General features: G+C 41.9%; 1 protein-coding gene across 3 annotated transcripts in view; it reads right to left on the bottom strand.

Annotated features, from left to right (window-relative positions):
* The window catches only part of FNDC3B (fibronectin type III domain containing 3B), a 148,316-nt gene that overhangs the window by 70,910 nt on the left and 57,695 nt on the right, over positions 1–19,711 (bottom strand). For all 3 annotated transcript variants that reach the window (XM_052685753.1, XM_052685755.1, XM_052685754.1), the window contains exons 4-6: positions 12,955–13,031; positions 6,790–7,033; positions 4,774–5,061 (exon numbers count right to left, since the gene is read on the bottom strand). In XM_052685753.1, the coding sequence (XP_052541713.1) occupies positions 4,774–5,061; positions 6,790–7,033; positions 12,955–13,031 (609 nt within the window). The remainder of the gene's footprint in view (positions 1–4,773; positions 5,062–6,789; positions 7,034–12,954; positions 13,032–19,711) is intronic.

Below are 19,711 nucleotides of genomic sequence, written 5' to 3' on the forward strand. Positions count from 1 at the left end.
CTAAAGAAAAGCCACGAATTAAGCCTGGTCTGGATAAATTCTTGCATGCACACAGATTGACATAAACGTGGGAATGTACTTTCCTTGAACTCCACATAATGTCAACTTCTCCAGCACATTCATCAGTCCATATGAGCTCGCTTAAGAGGACAGTTTACATGATTACTTCTTGAGAAGTATTTTTGGTGTACAGTCTGTGTGGCCCAGCTAATAGGGCTGGCTGGTACACTCAGCCACTAGGAACTCAACTGTTTCACTTTCTGCCTGTAGAAACAACTTCACACCCTATTAATTGGGCAAAAAATATGAAAGATAAAGAATGTTTAAGAGGTACCCATGTATGCAAATAAATCTAAACAAGAACGTAATGTGGGAGGTAAGGTAGAGGCACAAGAATATCACACTGGAAATTCCCAGGTGTCACAAATTAACTCAAGTTCAGACAAGTGCCCTAATTAATGCATGTTTATTTCCTCTCACTAAAAATCAAAAAACCAGAACACACACAACACATGGTATTTTCTAGTTATATAGGAATCTAAGCAATTTGGTCAAGTAATATTATTTGCTGAAACTATAAAAAACAGCAAGAACAGTAATACTATTAAGATCCCATGTGATGCTGATCTGTACTCACAATATTCAGAATGCCTCCACTTCCAGTAAATACTGTGCTTCATACTCCAGTACTCTGTACAATGCTAAAACTCTCATACCATCACAAATGTACTCCAGTCTTTGGGAGAGGTTGTTGGTTTTTTTTCCATGCTACTAATGAAATCATTATGTCTTTTTTTGACAGTTTGTTTTCAGGAGACAATCTCATTAATTCTCCTTCTTTTATACAATCCAGTACATTTAAGGAAGAGGGAAAGCAGCACTTATGTAAGGGTATTTTTTTTAATGTCTGCAGAAGAATCATTTACAACCTCTGTCTGTAGAATATTGCTGTATTGGTTAAATAATAAAGGTCTTCATAGAATCATGGATGAGCAGGAAGGGACCTCGACACCCACCCAGTTCCAACCCCTTGCCATGGGCAGGGACACTCCTCACCACATCAAGTTGCTCAAAGCCCCATCCAACCTGGCCTTGGGAACCTTCACAGATGGAACATCCTCAGCTTCTGAGGGCAACCTGTGCCAGTATCCAGCCACACACACAGTAAAGAATTTCTTCCTTGTATCCAATCTCAATCTACCCTCTTTTCATTTAGAACTGTTACTCCTTGTCCTATCACTACCCTCCCTGCTCCTGGCTACAGTCATCAATTCTTGGCTAAGAAAACATAAACATTACATACATTGCCACAGTGTTTCTCAACTTCAATGCTTACAAACCCCAAAGTAAAGAAACTAGGCTTTTAAATCTGCAGAACACACAGGCATAGATACATAGCACAACAGGTTTACAAATCAGATTGAAGATTAGAACGGAAAAGAATTGGCACCAAAGTGAGTAAGTAGAGGAATTTTGCCTGGTTCCTGTCTGCACTGAATCACATCTCCATTTCCCTTTAACTCACAGCCTCTGGATTCAAACTTGATGCAGTTGAAGAACAACAACAATAAAAGAACACCCTTTTTCTAAATATATTACAAATGAGAGGAACAGGATAGGGTTGAACCAAGGAAGCATCAGCCCTAATTCCTGCGTTGTCATTCATTCACTGAATGTTACACACTAGGAGCTTGCTGATAGCTGTTCTTGCTAGCACCCACCCAGGTTAATGATACCTGCTAGCTTTACTCACATCAGCAGCCTTGCTGGGGGATCTGCAATGGGAGATTTTCAACACGAAAATGGCAGCCTCACAGCTGGGCTGAAAAAACTGCAACCAGCAAAGATAAGGAAGCAAGAAAAGAGATCGGTAGGCCAAAAGAGTATTGTAAGACCTTGTTTTGCTGAGTTTAGTATGTTTAAAATACTTTCAGCCAAAGCACCATAGTTAGGAAAGCTCTCCTACTACGTCCATTTTCAACCAAATGAGCAGAAGGAAGTAGTCAGATCTCTTGAGAATCGTCCAGCAGCAATGCAGGCAGGAGTACTTCTATTCACAGCAAGTGCTTCTGGCTATCTTAGGTTCTTGAAACTTCAATGAGACTTAGAAAAGATTTTATCTGATTTGAAGGGAAGAAACCTTTTATTAGCAAATGGGTGACAGCACTGTAAGAATACTTAAAACTGCTTATGTGCCCACAGCGCTTTGCACACACACACACACACACACACACACACACACACACAGATTCTCAAACGAGTAGATCCTTCCACGACCAAGGATCAAATCACTGAATGCATGAGAAGGAAGTGACTCAGACTGAAATTCATAAAGGACAGATTGAATGGGACAGGATTTCCGCTTACAGCTCTTTTTACATGGCAAGGCTCCTCTATGGAAAAAAAAAACCACACCAAAAACAACCAGCTGACCCACTCCCATTCAAGCTTTAAATCAGCCCTGTTGCAAAGCTACAGAATGCATTTCAAATCAGGACCCATCCAGCTGATCTCCAAGTCCTCTGCCTGTACAAGACACCGTCCATCCTACCACAACAAACACACAGGTCAGCTGCTTTTTGATTATAAGCCATTGGTTTTCTTTTCTTTTTTAATCTTATGATGGCAGGTTTCCAGTATCCAGCATAAGCCAGAAATCTTTATTTACAACTCTGCCTCCCAAAAGAAATATACAATGCTGTCATTGAAAAAGGCCAGAGGAAGCACACATCATTTACGTACTCCAGCATCATTTACTTACTCAATTTTAGCACTACTGATGATGCTATCACCCCATCGCTTCCAAAAGCGCTGGAAAAAAAAGCATTCTTTTAATATCTACAGGAAGCAAGTTATTGACAGAAGCAAAACGTTCCTTGAGTGCTTACTCATGTGCACAGAATAAGCAACTCATGTGTATTGTGATAGAAAAATACGCTGTTAACTGAAATATCTCATGCCTTGAAAATCTGGAAAAAGTAGAGCTGTTCTTGCATTATATGATGAACATTTTCTTCAGTATTGTTCTTACAGCGCTGTCAAATAGCCTCACTGTAGCTGAGTTCCCTCAAGGCTGCAACCCCTCTGTGGTTCTGCTGCTGACCCACGCGAGTTTCCACTGGGACCTGCAAGCTTCTGCTCCAGCAGCACGCAGGGATCCTAACGCCCCTCCTGCCAGCAGCTCACTGCCCAAGCACAAGCTGGCACCACAGCGTTCTGACACCCAAGACCCACCACGAGCCTGCCAGCTGCCATTCCACACACACACCGACCCAATAGCAATCAATACGCTGTAAAGCACACCCAAATCTCAGTTAAATTTGGTTAAAGGAACCTATCGCCTCAGTTCTCCTTCACCCTACTCCAAATTTTCAACCCTGTCTGTGGCAGAGAGGGCTGGAATTGGGTGATCTTCAGGGCTCCTTCCAACCCAGGCCACTCTACAATTCTTAGTCTAAATTCATACATTCCTGTGTGCCTCAAGAGATTTTTGTAAGCTTGGCTTTCCAACTCAAGACTCTTATTCTTTATGTATGATGTACCTTTTATAGTTTTTCCAGGGCACTCTGCAATTTTGGAAGCAACAACACAGTGTCATCAAATTTTTAACTAGTGGGAGACTTGAACCTACACACACAGAGCTAAGCTGAAGCAATTCCATACCTGTTACTTACAGCATTCTTTTTCTCAGTTGCTCTGAAAACGCTGCTGTCTCAGCAGTATGAATCAAAATTATCAGCTACTTCTTGGCTGCTTTTAGCTCTCACCTCAATTACAAATAAGGCCAAAAGTGTTGATAAATCCCCAAATAAATCAAGAAGAAACACAGAAGATAAATAAGCAGTCGCAGAGATGATTAGAAGCTTATAAAGACAGTTCTGTTCAGTGGGAGCCATTACAAAGCCTCAGTGATCACCTTCCTTCAGATATTTGTGTATTAGTGTGCATGTATGAATACACCAATAGACTGAGGTGGAAAAGCTCACGTCTTGAGTCATTTTTCTATATGAAAAACTGATTCATATTGAGAACAAAAGGTATGAAAGTCATAATTTATTAAAACAAATTACTGAGCTAAACTAAAGTAGAACTGGTTATGTGCAGAATGGCTTGTGGTAAGCTATAGAATGAATCAGGTGAATGATCTACTGTTTCACTGTAGACCTGCAGTATTTTGATGACAAGCTTCAAAAAAAAAAAAAAAAAAAAAAAGTTGCAGAAAATTATTTCAGAAGAAGCCAGGTCTAGCTATGAATTCCAATTGCTAAGATTAAGCAATTACTTGTCAAGTTTGTTCTGTTTCAACTCACTGGTGAAGCTTCACATAAACTTGTTTTTTCAGCAATTATCCCAGAACATTCTTCTAAGTTTAATACATTCACCAGAAGAGAGAAGTAGTACTACCTAGCAGCCTGGTCTTGGTTAAAGCTCGGTTGTACCCAAGGTTTTTGTGAAACATCAAGATGCCTGTTTGATAAGTACAATAAAACCAAGAAATTGCCTGCAAAACGCATTTCTCCTAACAGATAAAAAGAAAATGATGCAGCAGCTACCAGGGAATAGTTAAGAAAGATAGGAGGCAACGGGTTTGGCTTACAAAATAAATACAGCATAACAAACTCAATGTTTATATTTACCTTCACACTGCATTAACACCATCTTTATGTGTGGGTGGCAGTGTTTTTTGGCATAGTTACTGCATCCACATACAGGTGGTCGTAAGCTGGAAAGGTGCAATAAAAGGGAACTACAAATAAATAAATCTGCCTTTACCATGTGGCTCTTGTTCGTTGGACTTCGGGCTGCTCCTCGCTCTGCGCTCTGGCTTCTTCACTCCTGGTGCCCCCCCACCACTTCCACTGCTTGCTCCATTGTGGCTCTTTGCGTAGCCATTATACACAGTTGTGCAGCTGCCTATATGGCTTTTGTAGATGGATGAAGGAGGACTGTTCAGACGGTTTTGGCGATCAATCTGCCTGTCTTTGAGTTTTTTGTGCTGTGGTTTGCTGTACTGATCTTCCCTGGTAATATAGCTGGACATCCCATATAGTGGTATGATTTCTGAAACGAAAGAATTCATTCACATTAACTCAGAACAAGACCACCAATCAAATTCCTGACCATCTCCAAATTAAATCCCAGATTCCCTGAGATTACCTCTACAACATTTTTTGTTAAGAAAGTTTTTCTGCAGGATTGATGGTTTTTTTCAGCATCATATTAAGCGCGCTCACTTGCTGCTTGAGATTTCATAACTCTGGATGTAGGTGCACGTATAAATAAAACACAGTAATGGGGTAAATTCCTTTTTCTCCCCTCCTTTTCAGTCCGAGGCCCAAATTTCAAGGAAAAAAAAAATATCTAACTAGACGTATTTTGGAAAAAGCCTTCATAAATTCATTAAGCACTCTAACAGATTCTTTGCCATTTTTGTTTCTGGTACAAGCCCTTGGACAAGTGGGAAACAGTAGACTAATATTCATGGGTATAATACTCCAATACTCACAACTTCAGTTATCTTAGTGCCACAGATACAGGTCATTTTATTAAGGTAATCAAGGATTTTTTTTATTTTTATTGCTTAATTTCTGGATTTTTATTGCTTGTTATTAAGTTGAACAAGTCTCTTGCTATCTGCTGGCTAAAGAACTATTCAGCATCTACTTAACCACTGGCTGAAAGTCCCTGTGCTTACTTAACACACTCCAGTGCTTGCACACATTTTGTTAAGCTATCTGACAAACTGCACTGTTCTCTTTTCAAGAGAAACGTTCCTCACCTGTTTATCTGATGAGCTGCAATGGCCTATTGGTGTCCTGTACTTTCCATTTCCTCCCCCCAGGATAAGGAAATTAAATGTCAGCTGTATTGCCCATTCCTCATTAGGAGATGGTCTATTGGTCAATACAAACTTCAAAGTGAATCATCACTAGATCCTCCTTCAGTCTCCTCTTTCCCTCTCCAGAGAAGTCTCACTTCTGGTGACATGACTTGAAACTATTCTTTAATGTGTATTAAGTCCAGGTATTTTGGGAGTAAAAACATGAATCTTGGCCTGACTTCCATGTATCTTGAGCAACTTTGCTGACTATTAAATTTCAGTTCCACACAGACTTCTCTCCAGGATTGACCAGTGCATATTTCAGACAGAAATATGCTATTTTCACTTCTTTTATGGCAATTATTTATGACCTGATTTGGATTGCCACATTACTCTTTGGTACCAGGTTGTGCTTTTCAGTGACTCTGCTGACCAGACTCAACCAGAATAATAAACAGAAAATGCCTGTTGTTTCTTGGAAAACTTCTGTGATTCTGAGCTTCTGAGGGACACAAAGCACACTGCTGCCAACAGGAAGTGGTGTTCAGCTGCTCCCACTGGAAATATCCGTGGCAAGTCTCGCTCAGATCTAACCCTCCTTTTCCATCCTCATTCCCAAGCCTGGATTTTGCCTTTTGGTTTTCTGTACAATGCTGCACCATGACAATGAAGAATGATCAGCAAAGTCACAGCCCTGCTTTGAAACAAAGGATGAGAATTTCCCGTACTCTGTATTCATGAATTAAGTTAAAATTGGATTTGCTTCTATAACCTACAGTTGCACCATAGGGCCGTCCTGTGCTGCTGCACTCTGGATAGCGACACATGCTGACAATCTCTTGCTCCAGTACATAAAGGAGACTCCATCTGTGTTCTCTAATTCATTGGCCACTCTTGGTTTCACTGGCCCTTAACACCTACTAAACACCTGAACAGGTGAGAAATGCCAGCAGTTTCTTCCAACTCACCTTGTTCTCCATACAGTGTTGGTGGAAGATGATGCTGAGGGAAAAACTGCGGTGGCATATCCCCAGGCCCAGTGACAGGAGGATAAAAAGCCGTATGGGAGTTGTGAATGAAATGAGGATGGTGTGCCAGGTACGGAGGTAAGTGATGGGTCGGAGAGATGGCAGAAGGGTAGCTGGGAGGGTAACACTCTGGAGATTGCGGGGTGACCACCACCCTCCGGACACCGGTGTTGTCTTCTATCACCTGCAAGGGAAGGCAGGGACAGGGGCACGTTATGCAGCATCTGAACTGAACGTGGTTTTAAAACAGCACTGTTTACAGTTTGTTTTCCTATTAAAAAATGGTTGGTCCTTATGTTTATACATAAACACGTTTCTAAATTAATATCAGCACGGGTAAACACAGTGGTGATGTGGCTTTTCTTGGATATTCAGATAGCCACAGTCATCACCAGGAGACTAACTACTGCCAGCGATAACTGTGTGGGTAAGAGACAAAACAAATACCCTGTATTTATAGAGTAAAGCAATTAAGAAAGGAACACAAAAGCACCAGAATAAGAGTACTCATTAAGACCAATCTTACCTTCTGCATATAAAATTTCTACCACTGATTTTGAAAGTGCTATTTGAGTACAGAGTTAGTAACAGCTGGAGATTAGCTGGCATTGCTGTTGTGCTTGCACGGAGACCTGTCAGCTGCAGGAACCTCCTGTGCTGACACCCTTTTTCAGAAGAATTGCTCTGTTCACAGCAGGTATCTCTAACTGTTAAAAGAAACCATAGGGCAGCAGTTTTCTCCTGCTACAGAGCTGATCTGTATGTCCATGCAAATCAACTCTCAAATATGCATACCTTGGCCCCAAAGATCAGAGTCAAAGCATGTAAAAACAGATGTAGAAAGGTGGAAATGTGCTTAGGCTGAAAATAAAAAAAAATGGTTTTCAGCTTGCAGCTCTGGAAAAAGTATATTTCTGGAGAAAAGTCAGCCAGCCCAATTTCAGTCCAGACTTAGGAGCCAAGCTATTCTTGAAGCATATTCAACAAAAAATTCTGCCATTCCTGGAACTTAAAAATACAACTGAACAATTAATACTCCTTTAATTCTAAAAGTAAAAATATGGTAGAAAGGTGTGCAAGAATTTAGACAACCAGTTTGGCTGCCAGAAATGAGTTTTTCTAAACTTACTGATGACACAGGGAAGAAATAATGTTTGTGATGAACATATTGTACGAGAAAGGTGAATGCAGAAAGGCACAGCTTAGAGTCCCACCATTTGCAGCACAAACAGAAGGACGGAGAAGAAAGCTTCCTGACGCACTGATGAAGATGCGGCACGCTAAGGCAAATAAGGTCTGGAGAATTTTAGATGCCTGCCACAAAGTATGACCATTCTCAGGCATTTGTCACTACTTGGAGATATTTATGCCCCATCAGCATAAGAAACCTTAAGAAGATTCCCACGCTCCAGTGTCTCTAGTAACAGCATGGAGTCTTAGCCCAAACCACACCAAAAATTGTCTAAGCTGACCTATGCTGAGCAGAAGCAATCATGACATGAGCACACCACTGCTCCTGCTGCAGGGTGACAAGCCTTGTCTCACACAGTGCTAGCAAGCACAAGCCCACATCTCAGGCATCATCTGAGCAACTTACACAGGGTGTAATTCAACCAGCATTAGCTGACCCAATTCTTAATTCACACCACTTGTGCCCTAAGGTTATGTGAATTACGCCTGTAAGCGATGGGCTGACACCACAGACAAGGACATGGATGAGCTGGCTTCCTTACAAAAGAAAATTTTCTGCAGAAAGTAATTCAGTCACTTGTAACTGATTTTATTTTTTTACATTAAGAGATGCGTTGCTTGCAATGCTGAATAACCAGAATAGGAATTGTTTAGCTTACTTTTCCTAAACTCCAATTTTACAACCTAAGCTAGCAATTTGTCACCTGCTAGCTTTCAATTTCAAAGTCTCTACAGTCCTCAGAAGACAGCTGAGCCTGGGAGACAGAGCAGCACTTCAGTCTGCTGCATTCTCAGGCCTCCAATCTGTGCTATCAGGCTCTACTCAATCCCCACATCTCTCATCCACGTATCAACTCTGAGACTCGCTCTAAAATTTGGAGGAAAATCTTTTTACAGTTAGCGTACGTGAAAGCCAAAATGACTTATTTAAGGCTGTACATGAAAATGCTGAGACTTAACTCTTAGATTTCCATTACTACTTAATTGAGACACAGCAAGCTCCTACATTTTGACATGAAAAGTTTTCATCCTGGCTTTCACCAGGCTAAGCTTCAGAGCCCTGATGGGTCCAAGCCCTTATCCGTGTACCTACATCAGATGACATCTGGATCCTGTGCACTGGATGAAAGAGGGATATGTTAAAAAACAGATTTAGACAGAAACTTGTGCTCTGTAGCAGCACCTCATGTAAACCACTACTAAAATTATTATGATTTCTCTTCCTAAACTATCTTCTAGAGAGCAGGAAGAAAGCCTCCAAGTCCTTCTGACGGTCTTTTTGAAATTCTATTGCTGCTGAAACTGCAGAGCATCAGCACTGTAAGAAAACCCAGAGATCAGGGGATGAGCAAGCCTTCCAAACGACTTTCATCAAGAAGTTAGGAAACTAATATATTTTGTTTCTGTAGGCCACAAATGCTGTAAGCATTCCTGTTACTTCACGTGCATGTGTTCCAAATGAAGGCAGAAACACAAGGGATCTTGCAAAAAGTCACTTCCTTTCCTTGCCCTACAGAACATTTCCTCCTTAAACTAGGATTTACAGACAGACCTGTAAATTTTAGAAGCAGAAGACAATGCTTAAATACAATATTCTGTCCTTAACAGATCAGGAAGGTGGCATTGTATGAGGTTTTACAGGCATCGGGTGACTAAAAAAAAAAAACCACAAGGATTGGTTGAGACTGCAGACACCTCCAGACTTACAAAACCTGCAGTTTTATAACCTGTAGCATCATTCTGGGAGATGACACTTTTTCAATCTAAGACAGAATAAATTAGTTTTGATAAATAAATGATAAAGTAAATAGCATAACTTAGTAGAGAGGTTAAGCTTTGCTAATTTAAGAAGAAATCTGCAGCTCTTCACATCTCCTTGAAACTGTGTGTCGGGAAGACTAGAAATTTGTCAAGAAGGCATTGTCTACTAAACGGCCTCCAATTCAATTCTGGAGCTTTCACCTCTGTCTCTAGATATAACAGTAATATTAAAAGTAATTATTATTAATTCAGCGGATTAAATTTACAGAAAACAAACAGTTCTGGTTGTTCAGCACCTAGAGCTAAGTTTTCATTAGCTTGTGTTTCTCAAGCAGTTATTAGTTAACTGGCCTTTTGCTATTACTTTTTGTTGGTGTAATTGGCAAGCCGCTTCACTATGTTGTTATTGCATAGTTCTACCTGGTTATCTTCAGAAGATTAATTAGTAAGAGAGATGCATGAGCTTTCAGGAGAGTTTGGATAAACATTACACACACACAATAAAATTACCTTCTTTGTTGGTTGCCATGTTTGGAGAATAGCATTTTTTTAAATGTTGTTTGTTTTGCATTAAATATAGTACTGTAGCAATGAAAACTCAATCTAAGACAATTCATATATTTGTATATCACTACTGTGTGTTCTCTATTACTCTCCACTGAAATTTAATACTTCACCTGCAGGAAAAAAAGACAGACGTTCTTTCTGTACAGGTAAGCTGTACCTGGATTTTTCTTTTAATTTTTTTTATTTTTAAGTTTTAGCTGAAATAATGCAATCATTGTTATATTCTGCAACACACATCTACTGAATAGACACGGTAGCATGGAATATACTTACATTCCATTTCAAAATGCTACTCCTGTTTCCTAATGTGCAAGATCCAGCAAGGATAGCTGGAGCACGGCCACTGGGTGGACCATGACCAGTACTTGTGGAATTTCATAAACTAATTTGAAACTTCATTCATAAATCAATCTGTACCAGAAAACAGTACAGAATGAGCTCATCTTCAAGGCACTTGGATGTTAACATTTTATTTATTCACTTCATTTTTTAAGGATGCCAATCCAAGCTCACGCCAGTCCTGACAAGTTTAGCATTGCTATCACTGCACACAAACACCAGTATTACGCTCACGCCTTAGAAAACAGTCAGAAGAACATCCCTAATGCTGGCAGAGATATTAGGATATCTGAAGCCTCGCACAAGACAGATCCTCAGGGCCAGTGCTCATGGAGTGCAAAGGCTCAGAGCGTTAGGGCTTGCTCTGTGTAAGACCTGCAGAGCCTTCCAGGCGTTCAGTGTTTGGAAGGATCATCCTGCTAAAGGATGACTCTGTTGGTTGCAGCTCATAAAATACAAAGAAAAGCTCTGTGAGCAGTAAGCCACACAGAAACAGCGTGCGGCTAAAAACTTGTGCTAGACAAATTGAATTTGGAAGAGAACACCTCCCAGCATACAGAATTCACCCAGACACAAAACCCCGAGGATGTGTTGGATTTTCCACCACTTTAAATGTTATTTAAAGATCTCCCTCTTTCTAGAGGCTACAATTTCTTTCCATCAAAGTCTGAGTGCATTCAATGCGTAGCAAACCACAGGGCTGAGCACACAGCTTGCACAGCCTGCTGCCCAGAGGTGGCTGAGCAGCACCGTGTGCCTCATGCTCCATTCAACTCATTTGATTACTACACACTTTCAACTACTATGCACTATGAAGCTATCTGAAAGGAAGAACGGTGGCTCTTCACAGAGTACAACACATACTGTGCTGCTGAAAAGCACTGCATACAGTTCTTCCCCTAAAACTTATTTCCAGTTGCTGGAAGATTTTCTTCAGAAGAGGTTTTTGGTTTTGTTTTTTTTTTTAATTGGTTAAGAAATCAAGAACTTCTTTAGTGGGATTATTAGACTGATCCACAAAAAGCAGAGAAGGGGAATCAGGTTCAAACGAAGTTACAACTCTAAGACTTTGATCACTTGGTTTGACAAAGCATTTCAGCTACAGCCAGCCCACGCTTTAGCCCAGGAAATGAAACGTACAAGCAGTTTAGTAACAAAATGGCACTAAAGTTATGTCAGAGGAAGAGCAAACGCATCCCAGAGCCTGCCCTGTCCCTCCTGTCTGCTCCTAGTTCTTCAGGCAGGGCTTGTTCAGAGGCAGAGGGCTAACAACAGCCTCTGCACTAGGGGGATATTTCCATTCTGCTGAGAAGTTAAAATACCGCAGAGTGATTGCAGTATTTTGTGGGATTTAAGCATGACGCCATCCACAATTTTTCAGAATTAGACAAGCTCACATTTCCTGGGGAGGGAGGAGGGATTCCAGGACATCAGATGTTTTCTACTTAACAACAAGTCCAAAAGCACACATCCAAAGCTGTTCTTTGATCCATCGGTGAGATCCGAATTGCTTTGTACACTTTTAGTAAAACTTCTGGTCTAGCACACATCTCAGTGAAATTAATACAATAAATCTGAAGATTCTATCATTTGCTGTTACTCTGCCTTTTTTTATTTATTTATTTTTTTAACCATAGAAAGCCTCTAATCTTTGCAGATGAAAGAAAATTAAACAATCAGGTGATCCAGATTTCCCATTTACATAAAGAACCAGCAGCTGCTCAAGAATTTCAAAAACCTAAGAGCTTTGTGAAAAACCTTTTTTCACTTTTTTTTTTTTCCTGTAAATACAGAATAGATAACATAGAATAGATAGATAACATAGAATAGATCACAGCCATCTTAAAAACAAGTCATGGTTATTGCAGGGATAACACTGAGGACCCAAGGTGTATTTTATAGCTTCTTCCACCAGTCTCCTACCACATACAACTGTCACACTAGAGCTTAACCATTACCCACCAACACGGACAGGCAAAGAAGCTGCACACATAGGCTCAATCTATATGTACAGCTTTTGCTAGCATGAAAAAAAAAATGGGTATACATTGCACACAGTGAGCAAAGGTGCAAATGCGTGCTCATACGCACAAATGCATGCATGCGTTGCCAATGAAGATGAACACAAAAAGACACATTACAACTTTCATTTTCACACATTTCTAAACCACACTACAGCCAAGACGACTTCTGTATGTGATCAATGCCATTGCTTCTACATAGACATTAACTCTTCCAGAAGCGTACCTGCGAGATATAACCGGGAGGCACATGAATAGGGGGGATGGATCCATTGGGTGACATCATGGGAACCTCTGCTGGTCCTAAAAGAAAGGGAAAGAGAGATTCATTTCAGTTGAAAGAAATTGCACAATTGCTCAGAAAAGGTTAAAAATAGCTTTATTTTAGAAGCCTACAATAACAAAATGAAGAAATCCAGTAATTTCTGGTGTGTGGAAAATGCCTCATGCCATCATCCTGAAAATAAAATCATTGTTCGATGACTTTAACATATATTCTGCTGAAATAATATTTTCATCATAAAACAGCTAAAACACAGGCTTTATATTACCCACCGATCAACTTATACAGCATTAAGCAGTAACACAATCTGTCCTTTAGCAGCCCACAATTCCTGTACTGAAATCTGGTTAAGTTATTCTTGTCAAAGACATGGAGATGCAGAACAAAGCAGAAACTGTGCAGCCTGGAACTAGGCAACTCCTAAGGAAAGTGTCCAATTGTACCAAAAATCACATATGCGAAAAGCTATCTATTTAAGAATGCACAAAGACCAAACTCATTATCTCAGCTATTCAGACTAACCTTGGAATGCAGTTGTACAAGCAAGAAGCTTACGGTTTCCACTCTGAAATCCAGCCCTGAGCATGCCAGTTCCATTTTGAGGCACTGAGTACAAGTACAACAAAGCAAGTGCCATAACCACTTGACTTTTGCAAACACAGCCTCACAGCTACAAGAAAGCACCCAGATAAAGTGGAAATAGTTGACTCTGCTGCTCACTGATTTAGCTGTTAAAACCAGACACATCACACATAGCAGTCAATAAAATGAACTCCTCAAACAACAGACAGATGTTTGCAATGAGAGTTTACTGTTTTGAAAAGAATAACGTAATGATTCCCCTAGTACTTATGCTAATCTTCATTCTAATCTGTTCCTCTAGCATTTAACATGGGCTGAGAATTCATGGCCAAACTCTGGAGAAGAGCTCAGAGAGCTCTGCACTTCGCTGCTGCCAAATGAATTTTAGCTTAGGCAATTACTACAGAAGATCACTTCAATCTCCTCTGACAGAGCAGGCACCCAGCATCTCCAAATCACGTCCCATTCCAGGAAAGGAAGCCAAACGTCAGAACACGTGGAGAACTTCAGGCATCAAGGGGTGGAATGGCAGCTCATCAGCTCAACGCCGTCTGCCTCAAACAGTTGGACAAATCTGGTGAAACCTCCAGCAATGGAAGGAGCTGCAGCCTGTCATCCAACAGCAGCAAGGAAACAGGGACACTAGTCCACATGACCCATAGAGAAGCCATTCTCTACCTGCATATGGTTCTTACTGGTCACATCTACATTTGAAATATGATAATTTATTAAGCGCAATACATGAAAACTCCTGAAGTTCCAGTGTTTATTGTTTCAGAAGTTAAGAATGGGGCTCTGCTGCTCCTCACACTGCTCAATACCCAACTACGCAGGGAACCTCACCTATACTACAGCCTCACTAGGAAAAATGGCTTTATCACTCATCTAGCACAGATGTTTTTCCCCACCTCACTTTATAGCTCTATTAATGACCTTTGTCTCCCTTAATAAAGCTCCCTCAGTCAACAGTTTCAGCGTGAACGGAAAAACGTAACAGCATGAGTAGTAAGCAATTGCTGGGTGGATTAAGCTGCGGGTCTGTTCTGTTTAAACCCATCACAAAATATGAAGTGACAATTGGTTCACAGGGAGCTTTTCAGAAACATTATTTGAGTAAATGCATTTTTCCTATTAAAAAAATAAATCTTTGCATATGTCTTCCGAGGAATATGGTTTCATGCTTTTCTCTGAACTTCCTCTGAGAACAGTGCTGAGATCAGCAGGGCACAGCACACACAACAGGGGTGTGCACAGCAGCACTGGGCTGGGGGAGAAGAAGCCACACGGGATTAACAAGTGCTGTTGGGTTCTTCAGGGTGCAACGTGCCTGAGAATAGGTGGAAGGAATAATTAGCACCTTTAAACCTTACAGCAAGTGAACAATGCTAAAGAGAAAAAAGCCTCGATTTTTAATGTGTTTCAAGCCCTCAACCAAAATCCTCTCTATTTGTGGTCACCATGGCCCTAGCCAGTCTCTCAAAAACATAAATTCTGCCTGGAAATACATTTGAAAATGGAGCAGCTCTGCAGTTTCTACACACGGATCAGCTAAGTGCTATATGACAGCAGAGAATCGCTCAGCTCGGCACGGCCATCATCTGTCCCGCAAAGCCCTTGCCAATTGCTCATATGGAGCAGCAATCGACTGGCAGGAAGAAATCAAACTCCCACACCAAGACTGTTGACTGCAACACTTCCATTCCAATAAAAAAAAAGATTGGGTTTTATCATCAAAACGTGCACTGCGCAAGATGATTCCTAACCTTGCGCACAACCCACAAACTGTTAAAGCCATTTGGGTAACAGGTTTTAAAAGAACGACAGCCCAGTGATTTACAGCAAGGTTTTGTTTCCAGTGCTTTGATTTCCAGGCGAGCCAAATGACTTTAGCATACATTATTTCATCTCTCTCGTCAACGGTATCAAAACAACTTCAAGTGGCAGTGAGTAACACAGAGCCCCAGTTACTAAAGTCCTTGCCTGCAGAGAAACCACTCCCAGTTTAGCACTAAAACAAAATCAAATCTTTTGTTGTTTTGTTTATTTATCTTTTTCTTACATCTAATATTTTAACTCTTAAAAAAATTGCTTAGAAATGGATGTTCCTCAATTACTTATATTCATAGGAAGGACGTAAGGATTTTCCCCCAGGGTATTTTAAACCCTTGCAAGTCTTAATTGAAGCTCACAGTTCAACACAAGATTTAATGTACACAAGGAGTCATCCTGCTCTGCCCTGGATGCTGCCCGCTGCATCAAGCTCGCCTTAATACATTTTGAACCTGTTAACAAATAAAGGCCATCCCCTGGGTGCATCACAAAACCGAGCCAGAAGAGATTTGGCTACTGCTGCTTGCAAAGCCAGAGGCCAAATTCCTAAATTCCACCCTGAGCTCCAGCACCATAAATACTGAATGCCTCCAGCAGCTTCTGGAGAGCTTCCCCAAAGCTGCCCCGATACACAGGTGTGAGGAACCCACTGCCTTGACAGCACCAAGAGTTTGTGCTTCCAACATTTGTGTAGGCAAGGAAGCAGGAGAAGCAGAGCGGCTCAGTTCTCAGGGGCACAGCCGGTGACCGGCCCGAAGCCCTGGTGAACCCCATGCTGCCTCCCTTTCATTGTAATTATTGTAACCATTTTGAGAAGAGAAAAATGTTTCCCAGATCTGCTGCCTTTAAAAAAATAAAAATCAAAACCAAGAAAGCACCTGCACCAACAGAACTACAACTACTCTACTTGCACTGCAGCACATTACGTGAATCTGCAGACGAAACCAAGTCTTCCTCCTCTTCCCCTCCTGCACCTCCCCAGCCGAGGTGGCTGCTCTGTCCTGGGGACTGTCAGCTCTTGGTCTGTTCTTAGTCCTTCTGCAATCACAGCACAACCCACAGCAGGAATTTCTGCCCCAAGGTTTTTGAGGCAGACCAGAGCCTTGGTTTCAGATCGCAGCACTTGCAACGTTCTTGTATAAAAGTAATTTTGAAATCAGTATGCTTTTATTATGATCCTTAGTGATCTCTCATGCATGAATTAATTAGTTTTCTTCTGTTAAATACAGAAGCCCAAGTTTAGCACACTGGTTCCTCTGGCTGGAGCAAAGCATCTTGCCTGTTTCTTTGCGTGTAGCACCATGAAGCAGCAAGATCACTGCACTACACTGTTTTCCCATCCCAGCTGCTCCACAAACACAGTGTTTTTCTCTCCCTATTGCTAAATCTCCACTGCAGAATATTGTCCAAATCCAGTCCCAAACCTATGCTCACATGCTTTGCTACATATTTGCACTGCCCACATTGCAGAGCTTGCTCCTACAACTCAAGTCCCTCCTGGCTTCAAGGTGAAATTCCCCAGTGCACACTAACTCTCAGGTCCATGAACTGCTCAGTGGGATCTCAGCCCTGCTTCCAGCAAGCACATGGTGACTTGGGATTGCACCCTGTAATACCTGCAGGAGAAGAGACATGGCGATTCTGGCAGGGTCTTACTTTGAAATGGAAGACTCCTCTGTTCTAATACTATCAGAAGAGGAATGCCACCCAAGCACACGCCCTGTGCTTTACACAGCATAGAGCTAGAACTAATTCATGGAAACCTCACTGCTCCCTCAGCTCGTTGCAGTGGCTCTCAGTGCTGTGACTCGGCACACAAGGCTGTCTCAGGAAGTAAATCTATTGAGCAAGAGCTGTGACCGAATGAAACGGGAAGATCGTTTAAGGGCAAATTGGCCTGCTCTGCTAAAACAAGTGACCCAGGACTCACTGCCCTTGGCGGGGACCCAGGGATTTGCATTTTCACATGGACGAGCAGCTGTTCCGGAACAATTTCCTCAATGAAACAAGCACAAACAGGCTGCCTTTCACTGCTGGCTGCACACAGCTTCTCTTCCCACTCCAGCAGCTTATGTGCCACGTCGGGTGATGGCACACAGCACCCACACCCCAAGGTCTGCCTGTTTGCCCCATGCCGCACAGCCACGTCTACTGAAGTCACCACGGCCCAGGACTCAGATCTGCTGTTGATCCAGACTGGAATACTTTGTATCTACATGACTACAAACCCGTAGATGGAGGCAGCTCTGCATGAAAAAGGAGCAGCTTTTACAAAACTAAGTGCCCGAGGGGACAACGCGACAGCTGTTTAGAAACCTTCAGAGAGGTCTGGTATGTCAGAAGAATCCCAGCTATGCTGCATTCACCCTGCAGAAGCGGGGCTGTGGAAGGCACAGGAATAAGGCCATTAATACCGCCCAGGGTTAGCAAAAGCACCCGGCACTCAGCCATCCCCACGGGGCAGCACATTCATGATGGTTTTGCACTACTTGAGGGTCTCCTTCCTTAGGCCAACCTCACCTACACTTAAGATGTGAATAAAAGGACGCCTAGTACACACTTGTGGAACTCCTCAGCAGGCTGCCTCAGCTGCCAGACAATGTCCCCTGATTAGCAGGAGGAAAAGGGGACATCAGCACACATGGAGCCTGAGGACACAGAGAGCCCATGCTCCAACAGAGACATTTCTGCAAATGCACAGCACTCCCACTTCAGGAGGAACATGGGCACATTCACTTCGATTTGCACCTCCACTATTTACTTTCTGTTCAGATTACAGTCCAGAAGAAACCATTCCTTTTTGCCTTGCTATTATAGTATGATAGCATTACCAAGTTTCCAACGGGTTTCAAATGATCTTGGTGGTCCAGCACCAAATGACTATTTAAATGTGCATGGAGCATCCAAAAAAAGCCTCAGCCTGAAGCCACTGCACCTGCATGGCTTAACCACTGACTGCAGTTACCTCAATAATTACATGTAGACACAGGGCCTGCCAGGGAAGGCTGAAGGATCTTCTGTAGGTGAAAGATGTTTCTTAAATGCCTTTGCAACTTCCATCACCCTTTATTTTTTTCCAATACGCGTTTAAAATCCTGTGAATACAGCGGATATGGTTACAAATTATAAGCCCTTCTACCTCACCCCTGTCCAAATTAATTGGCCAAAATCATTCTAAAAATGAAAAAAAAAGTTTAAAAATACATCAGTCACTCAGAGTTTCAGTGCACTGTTGCTGTTACTGTTAAAAGGCAAATCCCACAGCTATGAATTATGTGCGCAATGCTTGGATCTCACAGCAGGAGGCCCTGCATCCAGCCCTGGGTTTGTGCTGTCTCCAACATGTGTGGACAAACTCATCCAAATACCAGATGAAAACACTCAGAAACACGTGCCAAAGGCTCAGAGCAGTCAGTCCACGAAGCATTTCTGGGCGTCTCACAGGACAGCACCTCTGCTGTTTGCACCAGAGCCTTCTGTGGGCTGCTTTTCTCACCTGTCCTTGCCAATTGCCCTGCTGCACACTGCCTCCAATTCATAGGAAAACAACAGCACTGACGTTTGAAGTGTACACCCTCTGTCTCCCAGATGTTGGTATTCTTGTGGAGTGTTTTTAAGGGCAAATAAATATTTTGGAGTTGAATTTTTTATTTTTTTTTTTTTAATAGAAGTGGAATATTTTGCTGCCCTAATCTGAATAAACAATTTTGATTCTTTTGCTCAAATAAACCTTTTCTGCTGGTTGGCTCAACAGTCGCTACTGCAAAAACACTTGCAAAGAGTATTTTGCAATACTTCAAGCACTGAAAATAAGCATACTCCCATGGCAATTCACCAGATGGGTTACAGATTGTAAATCAGAGATGTCTAGACTAAAACACAAGAGACAAACATCTGTCTAAAATCAGAATGCTTGAATGGCAAATACTGTTAAATAAATTAGGGCTACTCTGGAAACAAAGAAGAAACAACGACATTGAAAACATCTGAAATTAATCCATTAGCATACAAGCCACAAAACAAGAACCTGGAGCTGGAGAGACATTCATTACGTGGTGAGCACAACCTGATGCGAAGAACGGGGATGGCAGAGCTGCCCCACATCCCCCACAGGATCCCCACACGGAGCAGTTGCAGGAACACGGTTGGTGGTCCAAACCACACAGCCAACCTGAGGTCACACGGGGACCAGTGGGAGCGACTGGCCACAAACCCCCATGGGTCAACTCATACAGCAGTGCTCTGGACTACTAAAGCAGGCAGAACGTGGGAATCCTCAGTCAGCAAT

The sequence above is a fragment of the Tympanuchus pallidicinctus genome, unplaced genomic scaffold (genome assembly GCF_026119805.1).
Source record: "Tympanuchus pallidicinctus isolate F22 unplaced genomic scaffold, pur_lepc_1.0 scaffold22, whole genome shotgun sequence".
NCBI classification, from domain to species: domain Eukaryota; kingdom Metazoa; phylum Chordata; class Aves; order Galliformes; family Phasianidae; genus Tympanuchus; species Tympanuchus pallidicinctus.